General features: G+C 36.6%; 1 protein-coding gene across 7 annotated transcripts in view; it reads right to left on the bottom strand.

Moving 5' to 3' along the window:
- The window catches only part of LOC105467554 (ribosomal protein S6 kinase A5), a 206819-nt gene that overhangs the window by 45168 nt on the left and 142601 nt on the right, over positions 1 to 19050 (bottom strand). For 6 of the 7 annotated variants that reach the window (XM_071099715.1, XM_024788436.2, XM_011717240.2 and 3 more), the window contains 2 exons: positions 13294 to 13377; positions 10363 to 10466 (listed from right to left, as the gene is read on the bottom strand). In XM_071099715.1, the coding sequence (XP_070955816.1) occupies positions 10363 to 10466; positions 13294 to 13377 (188 nt within the window). Of the gene's footprint in view, positions 1 to 9436; positions 10327 to 10362; positions 10467 to 13293; positions 13378 to 19050 lie in introns of those variants that run through there. The other variant, XM_024788434.2, reaches the window with a different exon arrangement.

Raw genomic sequence — 19050 nt, 5'->3', positions numbered from 1 at the left:
GCTAAAGTGAGGTGCTAACAAAATAAATAGCCAAATCAAGTGAACATAGATGACACATTGTGAAAAACAACCAAGCTTATATAAAAACTGGAATTATTGTTATTATTATTATTATTTTGAGATGGACTCTTGTTCTGTCACCAGCCTGGAGTGCAGTGGTGCAATTCTCCTACCTCAGGTTCAAGCAATTATCTTGCCTCAGCCTCCCAAGTAGCTGGGATTCCAGGCACCCACCACCACACCTGGCTAATTTTCGTATTTTCAGTAGAGATGGGGTTTCACCATATTGGCCAGGCTGGTCGAACTCCTGACCTCAGGCGATCTGCCTGCCTCGGACTCCCAAAGTGTTGGGATTACAGGAGTGAGCCACCGTGCCCGGTCAAAAACTTGTATTATTTTTAAAAAAAAAAAGACCAGCTCACATAGCAAAAGGCCACAAATGTTGGGGAAACCAGTTGTACAGGAAATAAACAAACAAAAGCAAGACCCTTGCCTTATATTACAACCCAAATTGATTCCAAATGGATTGAGGAACTGCATGGAAAAAACCAAATGAAATAAAATTAAAATACACACCAATAATACAAAAATGAATACAAAATTTCTTCCTACTCATGAATTAACTTTCTGGAAACCGCTGTGGCAAAAGGAAATCACAAGTGATTAGCTTCACAATGTACAGAATAAAGGATAAAGACACCAAAATTAAAATTAAACCTATTATGGGAGAGGTACAGGTTCATAGGCAGACAGGTAATAAGCAAGGATGATAAAATATTCATGGTAGAATCTAGGTAGTGAGTGTGTAGGTGTGCACTGTAACAAATGTTTGAAAACTTTTGTAATAAAATGTTTCAGAAAAAGTAAACCTATGAAGTTTTGTACATGTGTCTTTGTATGTTCACTAAAATATAACAAAGACCTGTCTCAAAAAAAAATCACTGACATTTAAGCACAACAGTCTTAGTAACATGGGCGATGCTCACTTCTTTTTTTATTTTTATTTTATTACTATAATAATTTTTTTTTTTGAGACAGAGTCTGGCTCTGTTGACCAGGCTAGAGTGCAGTGGCGCAATCTCGGCTCACTGCAAGCTCCGCCTCCCAGGTTCACACCATTCTCCTGCCTCAGCCTCCCAAGTAGCTGGGACTACAGGTGCCCGCCACCTCGCCCAGCTAATTGTATTTTTAGTAGAGACGGGGTTTCACCGTGTTAGCCAGGATGGTCTCGATCTCCTGACCTCATGATCTGCCCAGCTCGGCCTCCCAAAGTGCTGGGATTACAGGTGTGAGCCACTGTGCCTGGCGATGCTCACTTCTTAAACCCTCTGAGGTCTTTGTTCAAGTGTCAACTTTTCAGAGAAGCTTGCTCTAACCATCCTATCAAGAATAGCCGTTACCCCCATACTCCTTATCCCCTGGCTCTGTTTTATTTTTCTTCATGCATACCATATGTTTGTCTATTATTTATCTCTCCCACCTAAAACATAAGCTCTAATGGAGTAAGAATTTTCTTTGTTTTGTTCACTGCTTTATTCCCAGGGCCTAGAACATTGCTTAGCACATAGCAACTCCTCAACAAATATTTAGTGAATAAATAAATGTCAAATTGTTTTCTACTTACTGTATCTTGCCCACTCAGGATCTTTCTTCCTCACAGTTTCAATGAGATGCCTGCAAATAACTCTTTTGCTTTTCTGCAGATGGAATGCATTCTCATGGATTGTTTACTTATTTCTATTTGTCCTCCATTTAAAAGTTCACAATCTTTTCCATTTCATGACTTAATGTTCTTGACTTTTACTTCCTGGTTCCCATGCGGTCCCAGAATTATAAAATTATTTATGTGCCTGCCTGAGTTAGAAACAGCTCTCAGTAAACTTCACTTACTCTACATTTTTGTTCAACACTAGGGAAAAGTTAAGCATATTATGGTGTATCCACTCAATAGCATGTTATGCAGCCATTACAAAATTATGTTTTGTATTGTAATTAGAGAACAAAACGCTTACAACATAAATTTCAGCAAAAACTGAAAAATATAAAATTATATTTCTAGTATGAGCACAATATTATACAAGTAAAAAAGAATAAAACAAAATATATCAAAACATTAATAGTATATGTCTCTGGGTGTTATTATTGACTCTTTACCCCGTATGCATACCTTAAACTATAATGAACATGACATTAAAGTGGGAACAATAAAATAAATTTTCTTACAAGATCATGAACCCGCTGGCAGGGGTACACAGAGTGGCAAGGAGGCAATGGAGTCCTGAACCTCCCATGTGCCACTATGGGTAACTCCCCACCATCTTTTCTCTTCTATCCAGCCCAGTCCGCATCTCCATCATGAATGCTTCCCTGACAGCCCAGCCCCAGGGAACCAAACCTCCTTTGTCCTCCCCCAGCATTCTTCTTACCTAAAAGCACTCAGACATTTGTCAAAACTCCCTGATATTGTGAATTTTCATGTATTTATTCCATATCCTCCCAAATGTTATATAAGTGTTCTTAGGACAAGGACTTTGCCCTCTATTTCTCTTTCTCCTTAGTAAAAAATTATTCAACAAATACTCCACTGATTTCATGAAATCAATTCCCTGCAGTCCGTGGGCCAGTGCTTCCCAGTCCTTTACCTGAAATAAGCACCTGCCAGACTTGGAAAGAAAACAGCAGCATGGAAACAATGTTACCCGTGAAGACAGCATGGAGTAACTTTCCAGTAACTCTGTATTTGATCCCAGTCCAACCTCACAGTAGCTCTGAGTCCCAGGCAAGTTACATCCTAGTTTCTTCATCTGTAAAATTGCATATGCTACCACTTATTTTTCAGGGTTCTGAGGATTCCAGAATATAACGTGGGTGACTTCTCAGCACAAAGGCTGGCACATAGCGGTCCCCAGGTGAACAGTGCTGCTGATGTCACTCTATAGTAGTCTCTCTGCCTTTAGCTATGAGACAGGCTGTCACTTCCCTTTTGGTGTTACTGAGTTCTTCCTTGATCCACTTAACCTGTGTTTCCTAGGCCACACCAGCCAGGTCATTAATAATAAATTGAGATTATTTGGCTGGTATACTTATCTGCTTCTGTGGAATCTGTGACTGCACTCAAAAGTCTCACCCACCCAATAACTCTTGGAGTCGTCCCCAGGGCATGACTTATGTAAGCTATAAATACTCTTCTTCACTGTCACATAAACCATCTTTTTTTTTTTTTTTTTGTTAGGCGGAGTCTCCCTCTGTTGCCCAGGCTAGAGTGCAGTGGTGCGATCTTGGCTCACTGCAGCCTCCAACTCCTGGGTTCAAGCGATTCTCCTGCCTCAGCCTCCTGAGTAGCTGGGATTACAGGCACTCGCCAGCAGGCCCAGCTGATTTTTGTATTTTTAGTAGAGACGGGGTTTCACCATGTTGGCCAGGCTGGTCTCAAACTCCTGACCTCAAGTGATCTACCCTCCTCAGCCTCCCAAAGTGCCAGGATTATAGGCGTGAGTCACTGCGGCTGGCCACATAAAGCATCTTGTTTCCCTCTTCTGCCCAGTATGCTAAACAGGTCTCCTACCACACTGCCTGGGAAGCCATCTGAGAGGTGCACACTCCTGCCATCGCTTCTGGGACTGAAGGAAAAAACTTGTTTCTTACAAAGTTAGGGGAACCAAAGATGAATGCGTGATACTGCAAAGATTTTGCTGAAAAGAGCTTTGTTTTCTTTTTAATCTATAGCATCTTCTATCTAAAAGTGACAGATACTACCAAAAATTGCCCTTCTCTCAATGGCTAAGCCTTCCTTAGTGAACCAAGCTGTTCTGCTGGGGGTCCTCACCCTTAGGCTCTTGTGCAGTTAGATTGCTGGTGAGGCTACTAGACTGGCTTTTAGATGTGCTTGGATGTGTCTTAAATAAGATTTAAAAGTTATTTAGTATGACTTTTATTGCCAGACCTCTTCCTGTCTCTTTTCCTTTGTATGCTTTTTTCTGTAGCCCAGACAATGCTGTTAAACCTTTACTTCTCCACTCATTCCATTATGGCCCTTAGACTACCTTTCCCTAACAGGGGGAGGATGACAGTGATGGAAGAGAGTGGTAAACCCAGACTTTGGGGGTTCCTTGGAGCCAAGTGGCTGCATGTTATAATAAAACTAAGACACTGTTTGGAGTTCAGAAGCAGACTTCAATGCAAGGAATTCCAAAGAGAAAGCTAAACTGAAAAGAGCTGGAGGCAGAGAGCAACAGCCAGAGTATAGAGCCGAAATTATCACCCAAAGTGATGAGACGTTCTTTGGGAGGCCACGGAGAACCATAAATACATGAGAAACAGCAGGTCATCCAGAGACCAAAATGTGTGACAGAGTCGTGAACACAGAAGGCTACCTTCTTCCTTTCACAGCCCTTTCCAGTATGTACGAGGCTGATCTTTGACTCTGGGTTGACTGTAGTAGTAGAGAACTGGCTGGGGTGGTACACAGAGGTGGTGGCAAAGAATCTACACTGCAGCAGCATCGGGGAAACAACAGAGGGCCAGGTCTCCAGTGAGAGACTAAGGCCTGGGAAATGATAGGCTGACTGATGATGTTTCACTCTTTCACCGAGGCTGGAGTGCAGTGGTACAATCTCGGTTCACTGCAACCTCTGGCCCCTGGGTTCCAACGATTCTCCTGCCTCAGCCTCCTAAGTAGCTGGGATTATAGGCGTCCATCACCATGCCTGGCTAATTTTTGTATCTTTAGTAGAGATGGGGTTTTGCCATGTTGGCCAGGCTGGTCTCGAACTCTTGACTTCAGGTGATCCACTGGCCTCGGCCTCCCAAAGAGCTAGGATTACAGGCGTGAGCCACTGCACCTGACCTATCCCTAGGTTTTATTCAGGACTCCAAATGCTCCACCCCGCTAGGGAATGCCTCAGAGCAATTAATAATGAAGTATGATTCACCCCAACAGGTTGTACAGTGAAGCAGTGCAAAAAAAAAAAAAAAAAAAAAAAAAAAAAATGGAGAAAGGAAAGAAGATACAGAGTTGAGGAGTATGAGTGCCAAAGGAAGGGCCATTTCACCCTGTCCTCTCCTTGCCATCCCCTCCTGTTGCTGGACTTTAGTCTGAAGCTGCTGCAATTGCCTTGTGTAGATGAATGTGTATATGAGTAGCTACTGTGACAAACTTAGAAAGTTTTTGGCTAACTAGTCAAAAAAAACCCTGGGAAACATAGATACTCATACTGGGTACAGAAATACCTAAAATGAAGATGAAAAGAATAAACCCCCAGCAAATTGAGAATCAAGGAGGCTTTACAAAATATGCCAATAAAGGATTTTATAGTAAAGACCTAAGAAAGTCAAGAAAAATAATACGTTTGATTTCTTCTTAAAACAGGGTAAAAAAAAATGACACTTGTAGTTACTCTATACATGACTCCAAAAGCAACATATCTCAAAATTAATTACCTAGGCAAAGGGTTGGCAATCTTTTTTGTAAAGGGCTCATGGTAGGCAGACTTTGGCTTCAAAGAGCACTGTATATTTGCATTCACAGCCTCTTACCTGTGGATTGGACCTAGTGCCTTCCGTATAACCAATACTTGGTACAGAAAGATGACAGGATGTCAATTGCATGATTAGGTTACAAGGCATCCCATCTTCCTAGTGGACTCTACTGCCTTTCCAGCTCACAGGCTCTGACAAAGAGAGCTGTCAGGTTAGAAGGGTCCACATGGCAAGGAACTGAGAGTGGCCATTGGCCTAAAAGATGTTCTATACAGAAAGGCAATAAAAGCTAATGGAAGCCAGGCGCAGTGGCTCATCCTGTAATCCCAGCACTTTGGGAGGCTGAGGCAGGCGTATCACTTGAGGTCAGGAGTTTGAGACCAGCTTGGCCAACATGGTGAAACCCCATCTCTACTAAAAATACAAAATTAGCCGGGTGTAGTGGCATGTGCCTGTAATGGAGCTACTGGGGAGGATGAGGCAGGAAAATCACTTTAACTTGGGAGGTGGAGGTTGCAGTGAGCCGAGATCATGCCGCTACATCCAGCCTTGGTAACAGAGTGAGACTCCATCTCAAAATTAAAAAAATAAATAAATAAAATAAATTTAACAAATAAAATAAAAGCTAGTGTAAGACACGTAAGAAAAGCACAGGTACATATATTTAAAAAATAAGAAACAGACTCACAGAAAAGCTGAAACCCAATCATTCCAATCTATAATACTGATAATTTAATATTTGTCCAAAATAGTACCAGGATATGAGAAATCTAGAAATGATTTCTAACAAATAGCTAAAAGAACTAGAAAGATTTATCCTAGATAAAACTATCCTTAAGGTAATGTCTGGAAAGAAATAATAGAATTATTCCATGTTCTTGAGCAGGCAGGACCAAAATCAACATTCAGAAATGAGAAAATAATAATTTCAGTTTAAGTGGGGGAAAACTCATAAACTAAAGTTGTCCATTAATGAACATAGCTTCCTTAAAAACACCTTATATAAGCTCCATCCTTTCCATGATGGCAAAACTATCAGGGATTCTTACAGACAAAAGGATTCTTATGGCAGGGGAAAAGTTGGACTCTAAGATTCTTCTCATTGTAAGTTCTTAGCATATTTTGAAATTTGATATACTGGAAAAATATTTTTATTCTAGGCTACCTGTAGAAAAAAATGGCAAACAGATAACTCAGATAATACATTACTTTGAAGGATGATAAAAAGGGGACAGATAATGACACATTTATCTAAATGATACATATAAGATTTGTGCCAGGAAAGATACTTAGAATGATTATTCTGAAAGGAAAATGTAGTGTAGGGTAATTTAGTTATCACATTGTTTGTAAGTTTCTGTCACACACACACACACAAACCATGAAATTACAGGTTGACACCATGACAAAATGGATAATTAATTGATTAAAGGGAAGGAATCCTATTTAAATTCTTGAAAAGTCTATTTGCTTTAGTTGTAAGGTTTTAGACAATCTGATTCAGGCTCTCTTTCTCTTTCTAAAACCAGAATGCCAACTGATTAATATAAAGGGAATAAAAGCAATTTAAATGTGAACATTACTTTATTCAGAATATTCTTGTCATCATAAGCAATATACTTCTCTCCACACTCAGACCTACAGTGGAAAGGAAAATTATTTTAAAAAGATTGCCCGTATATGTGGAATCAGAAAGACGGGAATTAGAGAAGCCACCACTTAATGTTGTCAGGCTAAGGCCACCTTTAGTACCTGTCACCATGACAGGTATGATCTTGCAACTGGACCCAAATTCTCAGGACCGTGGCCACAGTTTCCTATATTCTGAGGTATTTTCAAACTGCCAAAAAATCAATTTAAAATATAAATACGAATTTTTCATAAGAGGTGTGATTTTAACTCACCCTGATTTTAAAAAGAAGTACTGCTCACTTAACTTTGGCACTAAATAAACTGAAACAGTGAGAAATCATTTTTCTAGCCTGTCTTGGAATAGGTACACTTTAAATTTAATAACAGTTTTACTGAAGTACAATTGATGTACAATAAAATTCCCATATAAAAAGTGTATAACTGTATGTTTTTTTAATTTCATGGAAGAAAATGTTCTATGTTTGATAAGTTTTGACATATGTATGCACCTGTGAAACCATTGCCACAATCAAGATAATAAACATACTCTTCACCTTCCAAAGTTTTCCTATGTTCCATTGTAATCTCTCCTGACCTCCCCCAATCCCAGTCCCCAGGCAACTGCTATTCTGCTTTTTGTCACTGTAGATTAGTTTGCATTTTCCAGAATTGGAATCATATGGTATATATTCTATATTTTCTTGCTTCTTTCACTCGGTGTAATTATTTTGAGATTCATCCATCTCAAAATACACGCAAGTGTATAAACAAATCGTTCCTTTTTTTAAGAGATAGGGTCTTGCTACATTGCCCAGGCTGACCTCAAACTCCTGGGCTCAAGCAATCCCTCCACCTCACCCTCCTCTGCAACTGCGACTACAGGTGCACTACCGCACATGTCTTAGATAAATTCCTTTTCATTGCTAACGAGTCTTCCATTTGTATGAATAAACCACAATTTGTTTAACCACTTACTTGTTGACAGATATCTGGGTTATTTCCAGTTTTCGGTTATTACAAATGAAGTTGTCATGAACATTCATGCACAAGTTTTTATATAGACATATGTTTTCATTTCCCTTGGTAATTACCCAGGAGTGGAATGGACAGATCAGACAGTGAGTAACGTTTAACTTTTTAAGAAATTGCCTATTTTCCAAAGTTTTTGTACCATTTTACATTTCCCCTTGCAGTGTATGAAAGTTCCAGTTCCTCCACGTCTTTATTAGCACCTGGTATTATCAGTCTCTTTATTTTTAGCCATACGAGTTGAGTATATAGTGGTATTTCATTGATGTTTTAATTTGCATTTCCCTAAAGACTAAAGGTGTTGATAGTCTTTTCATGTGCTAATTTGCCACCTACACATCTTCTCTGGTGAACTGTCTGTTTAAATTTTTTGCCCATTTTTAAACGTGGTTGTTTGTTTTCTTGAGTTTTAAGAATTCTTTATACATTCTGGATACCAGTCCTTCAGCAGACATACGATTTAAAATTTTATCCCAGTCTGTGGCTTGTCTTTTCATTCTCTCAAACAGTTTTGAAGAGCGGAAATATTTAATTTTGATGAAGTCCAATTTATTAATGTTTTCTTTTATGGATTGCACTTTTTGTGTCATATCTAAGAAATCTTTACCTAAACCAAGCTCACAATGTTTTTCCTTTATGTTTCCTTCCAGAAGTTTTATAGTTTTAGCTTTTACATTTAGGTCTATAATCCATTTTGAGTTAATTTTTCTATATGGTATGAAGTATTTCTTGAAGTTCACTTTTTTCCATCTGGATAGCCAGTGGTTCCAGCACCATTTGTTCAAAACTATCTTTACAGAAGTGACTTTGCATCTTTGTCAAAAATCATTTGCCACTGATCATCTGTCTGTCTTGACACCAAAACCACAATGTCTTAATTACTGTAACTTAGAACAAAGTTTATTTCAAGACTTCTATTTCTTCAAAGCTAATTTGGCTATTCTAGGTCCTCTGCATTTTCATAATGAATTTTAGACCCAGGTGGTCAATTTCTAAAGAAAAAAAAATGCCTGCTGGAAATGTGACTGTATTGAATCTACAGTTCAATTTGGCAAGAAATAACATCTTAACTATATGGAATAGTTCCCTCACTGTGTGCTTACCAATACTCAACTGAATACCTCTGCACATCTCTGGACTTCCCTCTGGGTGCCACTCTTGTCTCCCACACTCTGGCCTGCAAACTCTAGCTGTCTTGATCTTCTTGGACTCTCAGTTCCACCTCCTCAACTGCGTCTGGGTTTTGCAGCCTGGAAATGCTCTCAAGGCAGTAAGCTGGGGCAATCACAGGGCTCACCTCATTTATTTTTCCGCCTCTCAAAGATCATTATCCTTCACTTCCAGATGTCCAATGTCTTCAAATCTGTTGTTTCATGTATTTTGCCCATTGTTAAAATTGTTTCAGGCAGGAAAGTAAATCTGGTCCCTGTTATTCCATCTTCTTTGGAAGTGGAATCTCAATTTTTAATTTTTAATGCCAAATCTGTTCTCAAAGTTATAAAATTCAAGTAAAAACAGGACAAAAACATAACTAGTAATTAGTATAATGTTGGTCTCTATTTACTTATTTGTTCATTAACCCATTTTATCCCTCAAATATTTAGGGAGTTCTATATAGCAAGTACTGAGAATCAAAGCCAGACATGTCCCTTACTCTCACAGAGCTTACAATCTAGTGTGACAGATAGACATTAATCAAACAATTATAAACAAAAATGTAACACTGCAACTGTGATAGCTGCTATGAAGGAAAATAAGAGAATAATGCTCTGAGACCTACAAAAGGATAATTTTATGGTATTTGTTTCTGTTGAGCCTACGTTCATGAGTTCAAAAATGCCATTACTGTTTCTTCATGTTAAAGTCACAGAGAAATAAATTACATACACAGTGGAGAAAAAAGTATCCATTAAATAAACTTCTCAATATATGACGTATCTACTAAGTGTAAGATAATATTCTAAGTGCTCTGGGGCACACCAAAATCATGACACTACAGATGATAAGTTAAACTTCAGATTCAATTGGACACATACAATCAGTATAAAGAAATATAAAGGTAACATATCTATATGCTATATGATAGAAAAGAAAATTTACCACATAAACATCACTTTGTCTATCCTCATTTAAAAAAATTATTGTTTACATCAGCCTAACTGCAGAAATGTGATCAGTTCCTTTGAGAAAACAATGCATTTATTTTATTTTGTCAAATCTTACCTAGATATCTCAGCTTGGGAATTTTTTTCTCCATCAACAGTGAAAGGAGATGCTCCAGTTAGTAATTCATACATTAGAACACCTAAACTCCACCAATCAACTGCCTATAAAACAACAATAATTTCATTTTATAGAATTATCAACTAAAATATTTTATAAGAAAGAAAAAAATGAAGAAAGCTATCTATTAGGAAAATGTTTTAAAAAATGATTTTGTACACCTCCTTCTATGTAAGGAGTATTAAATTAGCACATGCAAGAAAGACATCTAGAAAACAAATATCCAAGTATCCTCAGCACAGAAAGTATGTTATTTCTTAAACTAGTAACCATTTACCTTGATTAATTAAAAAAATTTAAACTTGATATAAATTTTTAAAATTTTAAGTAGGTGATATTTCTTTGGGCTTATGATAAGGAACTAAAGTATTCAGCTCCAGTGAGCCTTATGAAATGTCCAAAAATCAAAGAACAAAAAATGAAAAAAAAATACCACATCCAAAGGTATGTTATTTTTTCCTAACTGCCTAAATCAATTTTTCTTCTAGAACCTATCACACATAAACCTCAGAGTCTTCACTGATGGGAAGATCTAAAATAATATAAAATAAAATGTGTTCTAATTTGGAAACCTATTTATAAATGCAGTTACCTGAACTGAGAACATAACAAATAATACATAATTTAAAGAATATTTTATTTTATTTTATTTTATTTGAGACAGGGTCTCACTACATTGCCGAGGCTGGTCTCAAGTTCTTGGGGTCAAGCAATCCGCCCGCCTCAGCCTCCCAAAGTGCTGGGATTACAGGTGTGAGCCACCAAGCCTGGCCTAAAGAATCTTGATGTATTGAAAATTACTTATTTTGTAATTAGGCAAATCAGAATTTTAATAACTGTTGAACACATGAGTGTACACCAATGAGAAATATTAGCTAGATGTTAAAATTTCAAACTATTTGCTTTGAATTTCTGGGGCCTAAGTTTCAGAGAGGTGACAAAATTTATGGGCTTAGAGCTACTAAGAAAATACAGAGTGCTGACATACAAAACACATCAGGAAGACTAAAATCATGAGAGCAAAGGTATTTACTGAATATCTTCCCCACGCCAGGTGCTATGATGATCACTTTGCATACATTATCTCATTTAATAACCGTCAGGTTGTTCCAGGTGTGGGAAAAAATATTTATTGACTAGCTATATTCTGCACCTTAGGTAGGTAGAAATTCTAGGAGTAATACAAGATTTTCTTATGTGAAAATTAGTTCCATTAGGTCTTTGAAGATAATTTTCAAATTAACAGGTATAAATTCCTACCAAATTCCCCAACAGCTTCAAAGAATATCAAGAAGCAAACTAAACCAGCAATTAAACTTTTCTATTTATACAAGCAGTTTGACTGCCATTTGAGTCAGAACCCTCAGAATGTTTTGCTGTTGGATTCAAAACCACGTTCTTCAAATGACAAGAGATCAATAATCAGATTCTTAGCCCTGGGTCCCAAAACCAGTACCACACAAACTTGAAGAACGTGCTTTTAAATATATGATTAGTCATCAGGAAGGAGACCAGAGATTCTCCACAGCCAGATATCTCCACAGCCAGAGTCCCACAACTGCGTATGTGGGACTCTGAAAGGGAATGAAGGAGAAGGAAAGATGGAGAACAAAAAATAGAATACCTTATTTGGATAAAGCTATTAATAAAACAGAAGTGTTAAAAAAATGAACAAATTTTGTACCCTTTAATACAGAAAAAAATCCACGACCTAGATTTTGTAACATAATTACTTAGAAAGTTTCTTCTAGAATCTTCATTTTGCACATACAAAGGGAAGAGAAGAGGCCAAAAAAATTGAGCTTTTTAGAGGGCTTAGGAAAACAAACTTAAACTATCTAGAACTCAGGATTTTTTTCTTTCTCCTAGGGTTGTTAAAATATTTATTTCTGTTGGGAAGATAATCAACAGTCTCCAGTGTCTCTGGAAAGTTAAAGGCAGAAATTGGGAATAAGAAAATATCACTGATTCCCTTTTCATTGACCTCTCAGTGACAGCTTAAAAAGCAAATATTAACTAAAGGTGATACAGATGACTATGTTTCCGAATGTTTTTCTAGCAGAAATTTAAAATGCCAATAAATACTGTCCAAAACCATTCATCACGACTCAAACAGGAACAATGTGCAGTTTTACATGCAGTGACACTTCTGTATTGCACTGTGGTTCAGTTGCATCCTAAAAGGCCACGGTCTCATGCAAAAATAAGTAAGCAATTTTTTTTTGAGTCGCTGTCTCACTCTTGTTGCCCAGGCTGGAGTGCAATGGCGCGATTTCTGCTCACTGCAACCTCTGCCTCCAGGGTTCAAACATTCTCCTGCCTCAGCCTTCCGAGTAGCTGAAATTACAGGCACTCACCACCACGCCAGGCTAATTTTTTGTATTTTTAGCAGATATGGGGTTTCACCATGTTGGTCAGGCTGGACTCAAACTCCTGACCTCAGGTGATCCACCCACCTTGGTCTCCCAAAGTGCTGGGATTACAGGCCCATAATTTTTTAAAAGAATGGAGTCACAGTTTGTACTCTAAGAAATAGGCTCTCTCAATGGAAATAAAATAAAAATTATTTGACTAGTTTTAAGCTCTCAACTTTAATAAGACTGTTACTCTATAAAATAAAACACAATTCTCACCAATAAAACCTTTAAAAGGGAAATCTAGAATGTCCTAACCTTTCTATTATCTTTTTCCTCCAAAATACTAGATATCATAATGTGTTCAGGAATACAAAGCAAAAGAGAAAAAAAAGGAAGGTAAGACAATCAACACCAAAAAGACGGCTCTGTTGAAGAGATGACCTAAGTTGTTAATTAGGATTCTTATAGTACATTTTATAGAAATATATAAAGAAGCATCAAAAATAGAACATACCTTGTCATGTCCTGAATCTCCCCCTCTGACAATATCTGGTGCCATGTATTCAATAGTTCCACAAAAGGAATATGCTCTTTCAGTCTTGAACAAACAAACAAAAAAGGGATTTGATTTCAAGCTAGTATGACAAGTGACAAAAGAAGAAAGTTGATAATACATGTTAGTGGTTGAGATACACTATAGTGGCAAAGTACTGGTAGAATCTACCTGACAGACCCTCTCTTCACTGGAACAGACCACCATCTACTTAATACGAGTTCTGGGTATATGTTATCCCATCAGAAAGACTTCTCATGCATGAAATGGTACCATCATCCATCCATCCATCCATCCTTTCCATGAATCCATTCATTCATTCTTGTTCACTTTTTGTATGTGTGTATACTTCAGTTGTGGATTTAGTCTTTTTTTTTTTTAAGAATGCAAATAGTCCTAGTAAGGCAACATGAACTGTCTAACACATTAGTATGAATGACTTTATTAGGCAAGACTGAGAAAACACTGGGAAACCTGAAGAGGGAGGAAAGACCAAATTCTAAGAAGGGGGAATAGTAAACCCAAAGATAAAAAAAGGATAAAAAATTTTTTTTTCTACCTTACCATCTTGTGTCCGTTTGACAATGCTAATGTTATGTTTAACGATGGTAAACAAAATCGTCTTTAAAAAAAGATCATTTCTTAAAGGTAGATGTTTACTATAGAATTTTAAAAATTCAAAAGGGCTAATATATCATGCCTGAAAGTTAGCCTAAAAAGTTATTTTTTAGATGATCAATGATGCAATTACGTAGCTCATTTATTATCTCAACTTAGAGGAAGCTCACAACCACCCCAAGTTAAGTGCTTATAAGATATTTCTTCTTCCTTTTCCATGTAATTTTTGGCCTCTCTTATAATTCATTTTAGCTTATCTGGTGCTTTGGGGGAGGAGTTGATAGGGTATACATTAAAAAATAATTATTTATTTGATAGAAATTCCAGGAGATAGAAAAATTAAGGCTTAAGTGTTGAGAAGTTCCAATCACTGAGAATAGTAGTAAACAAAGACAAACATTTCTTAATTCTCTCAATTATTTTAAACCCTTGCCATCTTACCCATCTTATAGTTCTAAATCTATATTTGCTTCCTCCTGTGTTATTCCCTCTGGGTTCTAACTTTTAGGTCTCTGCCTAAACTTCCTAAGAGTTTATCTTCTATTTGTAAAAATATCACCAATTGTAACTTTTGAATTTGTATTTATTTGCCTACGAAGATGCACAATGCCTTAAAATAATTGTACCAAGAAGACAAACTGACGAGATTTGACAGGGGAAGGATGCGCCATAAAACATATTCCAGAGTTTCTGAGAGGAGCAGGAAAGACTTCAAGGTAACAATTCTACTATGCTTATGGTTTATTATTTGTTTAAAATACAATACTTTTTTCAAGTAACAATTTTCTCAAGGAGACAATCTATTTGACATTTATGCCCATACTATAAGCAACATTAGTTATCACAGTTAAAAAAATTGTGAATGAAAATTTACTTGATTATGAACAAAAATAGCAGGAGTGGGATGTGTGCAACATACTAGCAGATAATATGGAATACTCATGTGTTTTAAGTGATTAGCCAATCAAGGAGGTTTCATTGCTCCTTAGAGAAAAGGATTCCATAACACTGGATAAAAAGCTGGTTTCCTTCTAAGGAGGAATCCCAATAGCAACTCAAATGCCAGACTCAAGTATTTCTCAATAAAGACTTTGATGAATTAATTCCTAGCTTTTATTTGCCAGTGTTTTGTCCTAATCATATCTACCTGTGACAGATAAATTCTGGTGTAAAATCACCAATGAAAACAGTTTTTTTTTCTCATCCCATACTTAGAAAGACTCTTAATGTTGGCAAATCTCCACACAAATATCTAGAAATGTTTTATTTTTAAAAAGGATTACATATTCCATTGGTAACCGCCAAAGACCAGGCTCACAAGAAAGAAAGGGGAATTCCTGGGTGCCAGCCAGGAAGTGGGTACAGAAAACCAGAGAGGTAGGCATATGACCTAGTGCTGTGGCTACACAAAGGGAGGAAAGGTGAGTTGTTACAGGTCTCAGCAATCCAGAAACTTGAGTTTTAATACCCTGTGAGGATAAAAGATGAGGCTGTCAGCTCAAATGAGATGGGCTAGAATTACCACTCTTGCATAAACCTTGAAACCAACGAAAGCTAAACCTCGGTGAAAACAAACTACAGAAAAATTAATTCACCTGCTAGCACTCATTTGTTTCTGTCTAGACCCTAGTTGAACAAGGTTCCTCCTGTGATCTTAAATGCCTAGGTTTATGCTTCTTAGATTTGAGATCTGAATTTACTCTTCCGCATGGTATGGAGAAGTAGGAAAATCTGGCCAAACATGGTGACACCCCGGGACACATGATAGAACCAGAGATATTCTCACAACTTAGCCTGACCAGAATTCCTATAAAGCCCTGATGTCTTGATATTACTCAGTAAGTGAACTAGACTCCACAGACACAACAAATAGAAGGATTACTTGAAACAGCAGAAAAACAATCTGTAAATGACCAGCATGCTGTAAAAGATAAAAGACACAAAAGAAGACAGCCTGGGCAAGATGGCAAAACTCTGTTTCTACAAAAAATTTTTTTTTTAATTTGCAGGGCATAGTGGCGCATGCCTGTAGTCTCAGCTACCTGGGAGACTGAGGCGAGAGGATCACCTGAGAGCAGGAGATCGAGGCTGCAGTGAGCCATGATTGCACCACTGCACTCCAGTATGGGTGAAAGAGTGAGACCCTGACTCAAAAAAAAAAAAAAAAAAAAAAAAAAAAAGAAAGAAAGAAAAATAATAAAATAGAGCTGTGCAAATAGAGAAATTAGGCAATAAAAAAGGCAGACTAAACGTATTAGACACAGCTAAAGAAAGACAGTACATTAGAGGATACTTTTGCAACATTTTGGATAATTTTCTCAAGACTTAGTAAAATTGCTGGGCATGGTGGTTCACACCTGTAATCCCAGTACTCTGGGAGGCCAAGGTGAGCAGATCACTTGAGGTCAGGAGTTTGAGAACAGCCTGGTCAACATAGCTCAAACCCTGTCTCTACTGAAAATGCATGGTGGCACATGCCTGTAGTCCCAGCTACTCATGAAGCTGAGGCAGGAGAACTGCTTGAACCTGGGAGGTGGAGGTTGCAGTGAGCTGAGATCACACCATTGAACTCCAGCCTGGGCCACAGAGTGAGACTCTGTCTCAGAAAAAAAAAAAAAAAAAAAAAAAGACTTAGTAAAATTTACTAAAGACTTAGTAAATTTGAGAAAATTACCCAGAATGTTGCAAAAGTCCTAAGCAGATTAAATAAAAATATATTCCTGAGTGGCCACATTCTAATTCTATTTCTTCACTTGAGTGGTGGTTACAAGGGTGCTGCCTTATAATAATTCGCTGAGCCATACATTTATTTTGTTTTTTAATCTGTTTTATTTTACAATAAAAAGAGAGACATATATATGTATGTATGTGCATGTATATGTGTGTGTATCTGTATCTATATCTACATATCTCTCTATATGTATATCTCACAGGTCTATTCCTAGATCTATTTATACCCAGCAGCTAAGTTATCAGTTAATATGCAGGGCAAAATAAAGCATTTTAAGATAAAGACAGAATTTATTAATCATTGATCTTTGCTGAAAAGAAATCTAAAGTATGTATTTTAGAAAGAAATAAACTGAACGTGAAAGAAAAAACTCAGATGCAAGAAGCAAGAATAAGCAGAGAAAACAAATGTGTAAGTAAATATAAACAAGCATTGAATTTATAAAAGTAATAACCACACAGTAATTATTAACTTGTGGAAATTCAGCAGGTAGGACTAAAATACTAAATAATATAAAAATTAGATAAATAATTGAAGTTGAAGCATTCTAATGTTCTTGTAGTGGTCATGATTGTCTGACAGATAATGGATAATTTCAGATTCTGTTAAGTCAGAGCGCAAGTTTAAAATCAGGGTAATATTACAGAAATGCCTTGTGTATAAAAATAAATGAGCAAATAAAATCAGGGTAATAACTACTAAAAGAATAGAAATAGAATATACATGACTTCTAGACCATTAGGCGGACATGAAATAAAAAGATCTTAGTCATTTAAATAGAAGACAGGAAAAAAGGAAAACAGAAGCAAAGAGAAACACAAAGCAAAAAAAGAGAAATAAAAATATATCAGTAATCATAATATACAGGTATCATAACGCACCAGTTAAAAGACAGAAACTCTTGATCAAAAAATAAAATCCAGCTATATGTTATTTACAAAAGGCACACCTAAAACATAATGACAAAGAAAGATCGAAAGTAAAGAGATGGAAAAAGTTGTATCAGACAGCACTAACCAACAGAAAGCTGGAGTATCTTTATTAATAGGAGAAATGAACTTTAAAGCAAAAGACTTATTAAAATTATGTACATTACAAAATAATAAAAGGAACACTTCACTAGGGAAATAACTCTATTCCAAGCTTGAATATCCTCAAAAAGTTGTGAAAAGCCTTAAAAATATACAAAATAAAAATGGAGATATCTTCAAGGAGAAATGGACAAATTCACAATCATACTGGGTATTTTAATGTATGTTTCTTATAAACCGACAGATCAAGAAGGAACAATATTAGTAAAGATATTCAAGATCTGAATGATACTCATGAAAATATACAAAATCCTCTATCAATTAGAGAACACAAACACAGTCTTTCAGGCATATATCTTTTTCATTTTCTTTCTTGCTTTTTGGAAACAAGGTCTCATTCTGTCATCCAGGCTGGAGTGTAGTGGTGTGATCACAGCTCACTGTAGTTTTGACCTCCCAGGCTCAAGTGATCCTCTTGCCTCAGCCTCCCAAGTAGCTGGGCTCATGATACCATGCCTGGCTAATTTTTGTACTTTTTGTAGAGAGACGCAGTTTCGCTATGTTGTCCAGGCTGGTCTCAAGCTCCTGAGCTCAAGTGATCCACCCGCCTCAGACTCTTAAAGTGCTTGGATACAGGTATGAGACACCACTCAAAGAAAAGGTGACAATGAATGTTAGAATAACAATAAAAATACTATACATAAGAACTTGTCGGATGCAGCTAGAGCTATTTTTTAAAATTCACAGCTTTATTTTAAAAAGATTAAATATTAGTGAGCTAGATGTCCAAATTAAAAGCTTAGAAAAAGAATATGAAAGTAGTTTATAGAAAGTAAAATGTACAAAATAATAAAATTCATCAAAGAAAGCAAAAAAAATGGAAGGCTTGACATAAGCTCTTTCTTACAAAAGACTAATAAAAGGGACACTTCTCATAAAGGATCAAGAAAAGTAACAAATGAATAATATCAGTAATTTAAAAGAAAACATTACTATAGTTACAGAGGTTTTTAAAAGTAAGGAAATTCTGAAGAAACTGATGTCAAAGAATTTAAAAAGATAATACAATTTTCTATAAAAAAGTAACATTTAAGAAGAAATAAAAACTCTAAATATACTTGTAAGTATTTTAAAAATTAAATCAGTATTTGAAAAGCTACTTGTACTCACTTAAAATGAAAAAAAGAAAAAAAAAAAAGGAAAAAAACACACTGGCAGATTTGAAAGTGAATCCACACAAACCTTTAGTGGAAATGTATCTTTATCTTACATAAACCATTCCAAATCCATTTCATGGTGCTAGGACAACCTTGATACTAAAATGTGACAAATGCAATT

Source organism: Macaca nemestrina, chromosome 7 (genome assembly GCF_043159975.1).
Source record: "Macaca nemestrina isolate mMacNem1 chromosome 7, mMacNem.hap1, whole genome shotgun sequence".
Taxonomy (NCBI): Eukaryota; Metazoa; Chordata; class Mammalia; order Primates; family Cercopithecidae; genus Macaca; species Macaca nemestrina.
The sequence above is the reverse complement of the archived record's forward strand: the minus strand, read 5'-3'. Positions and strand labels throughout refer to the sequence as shown.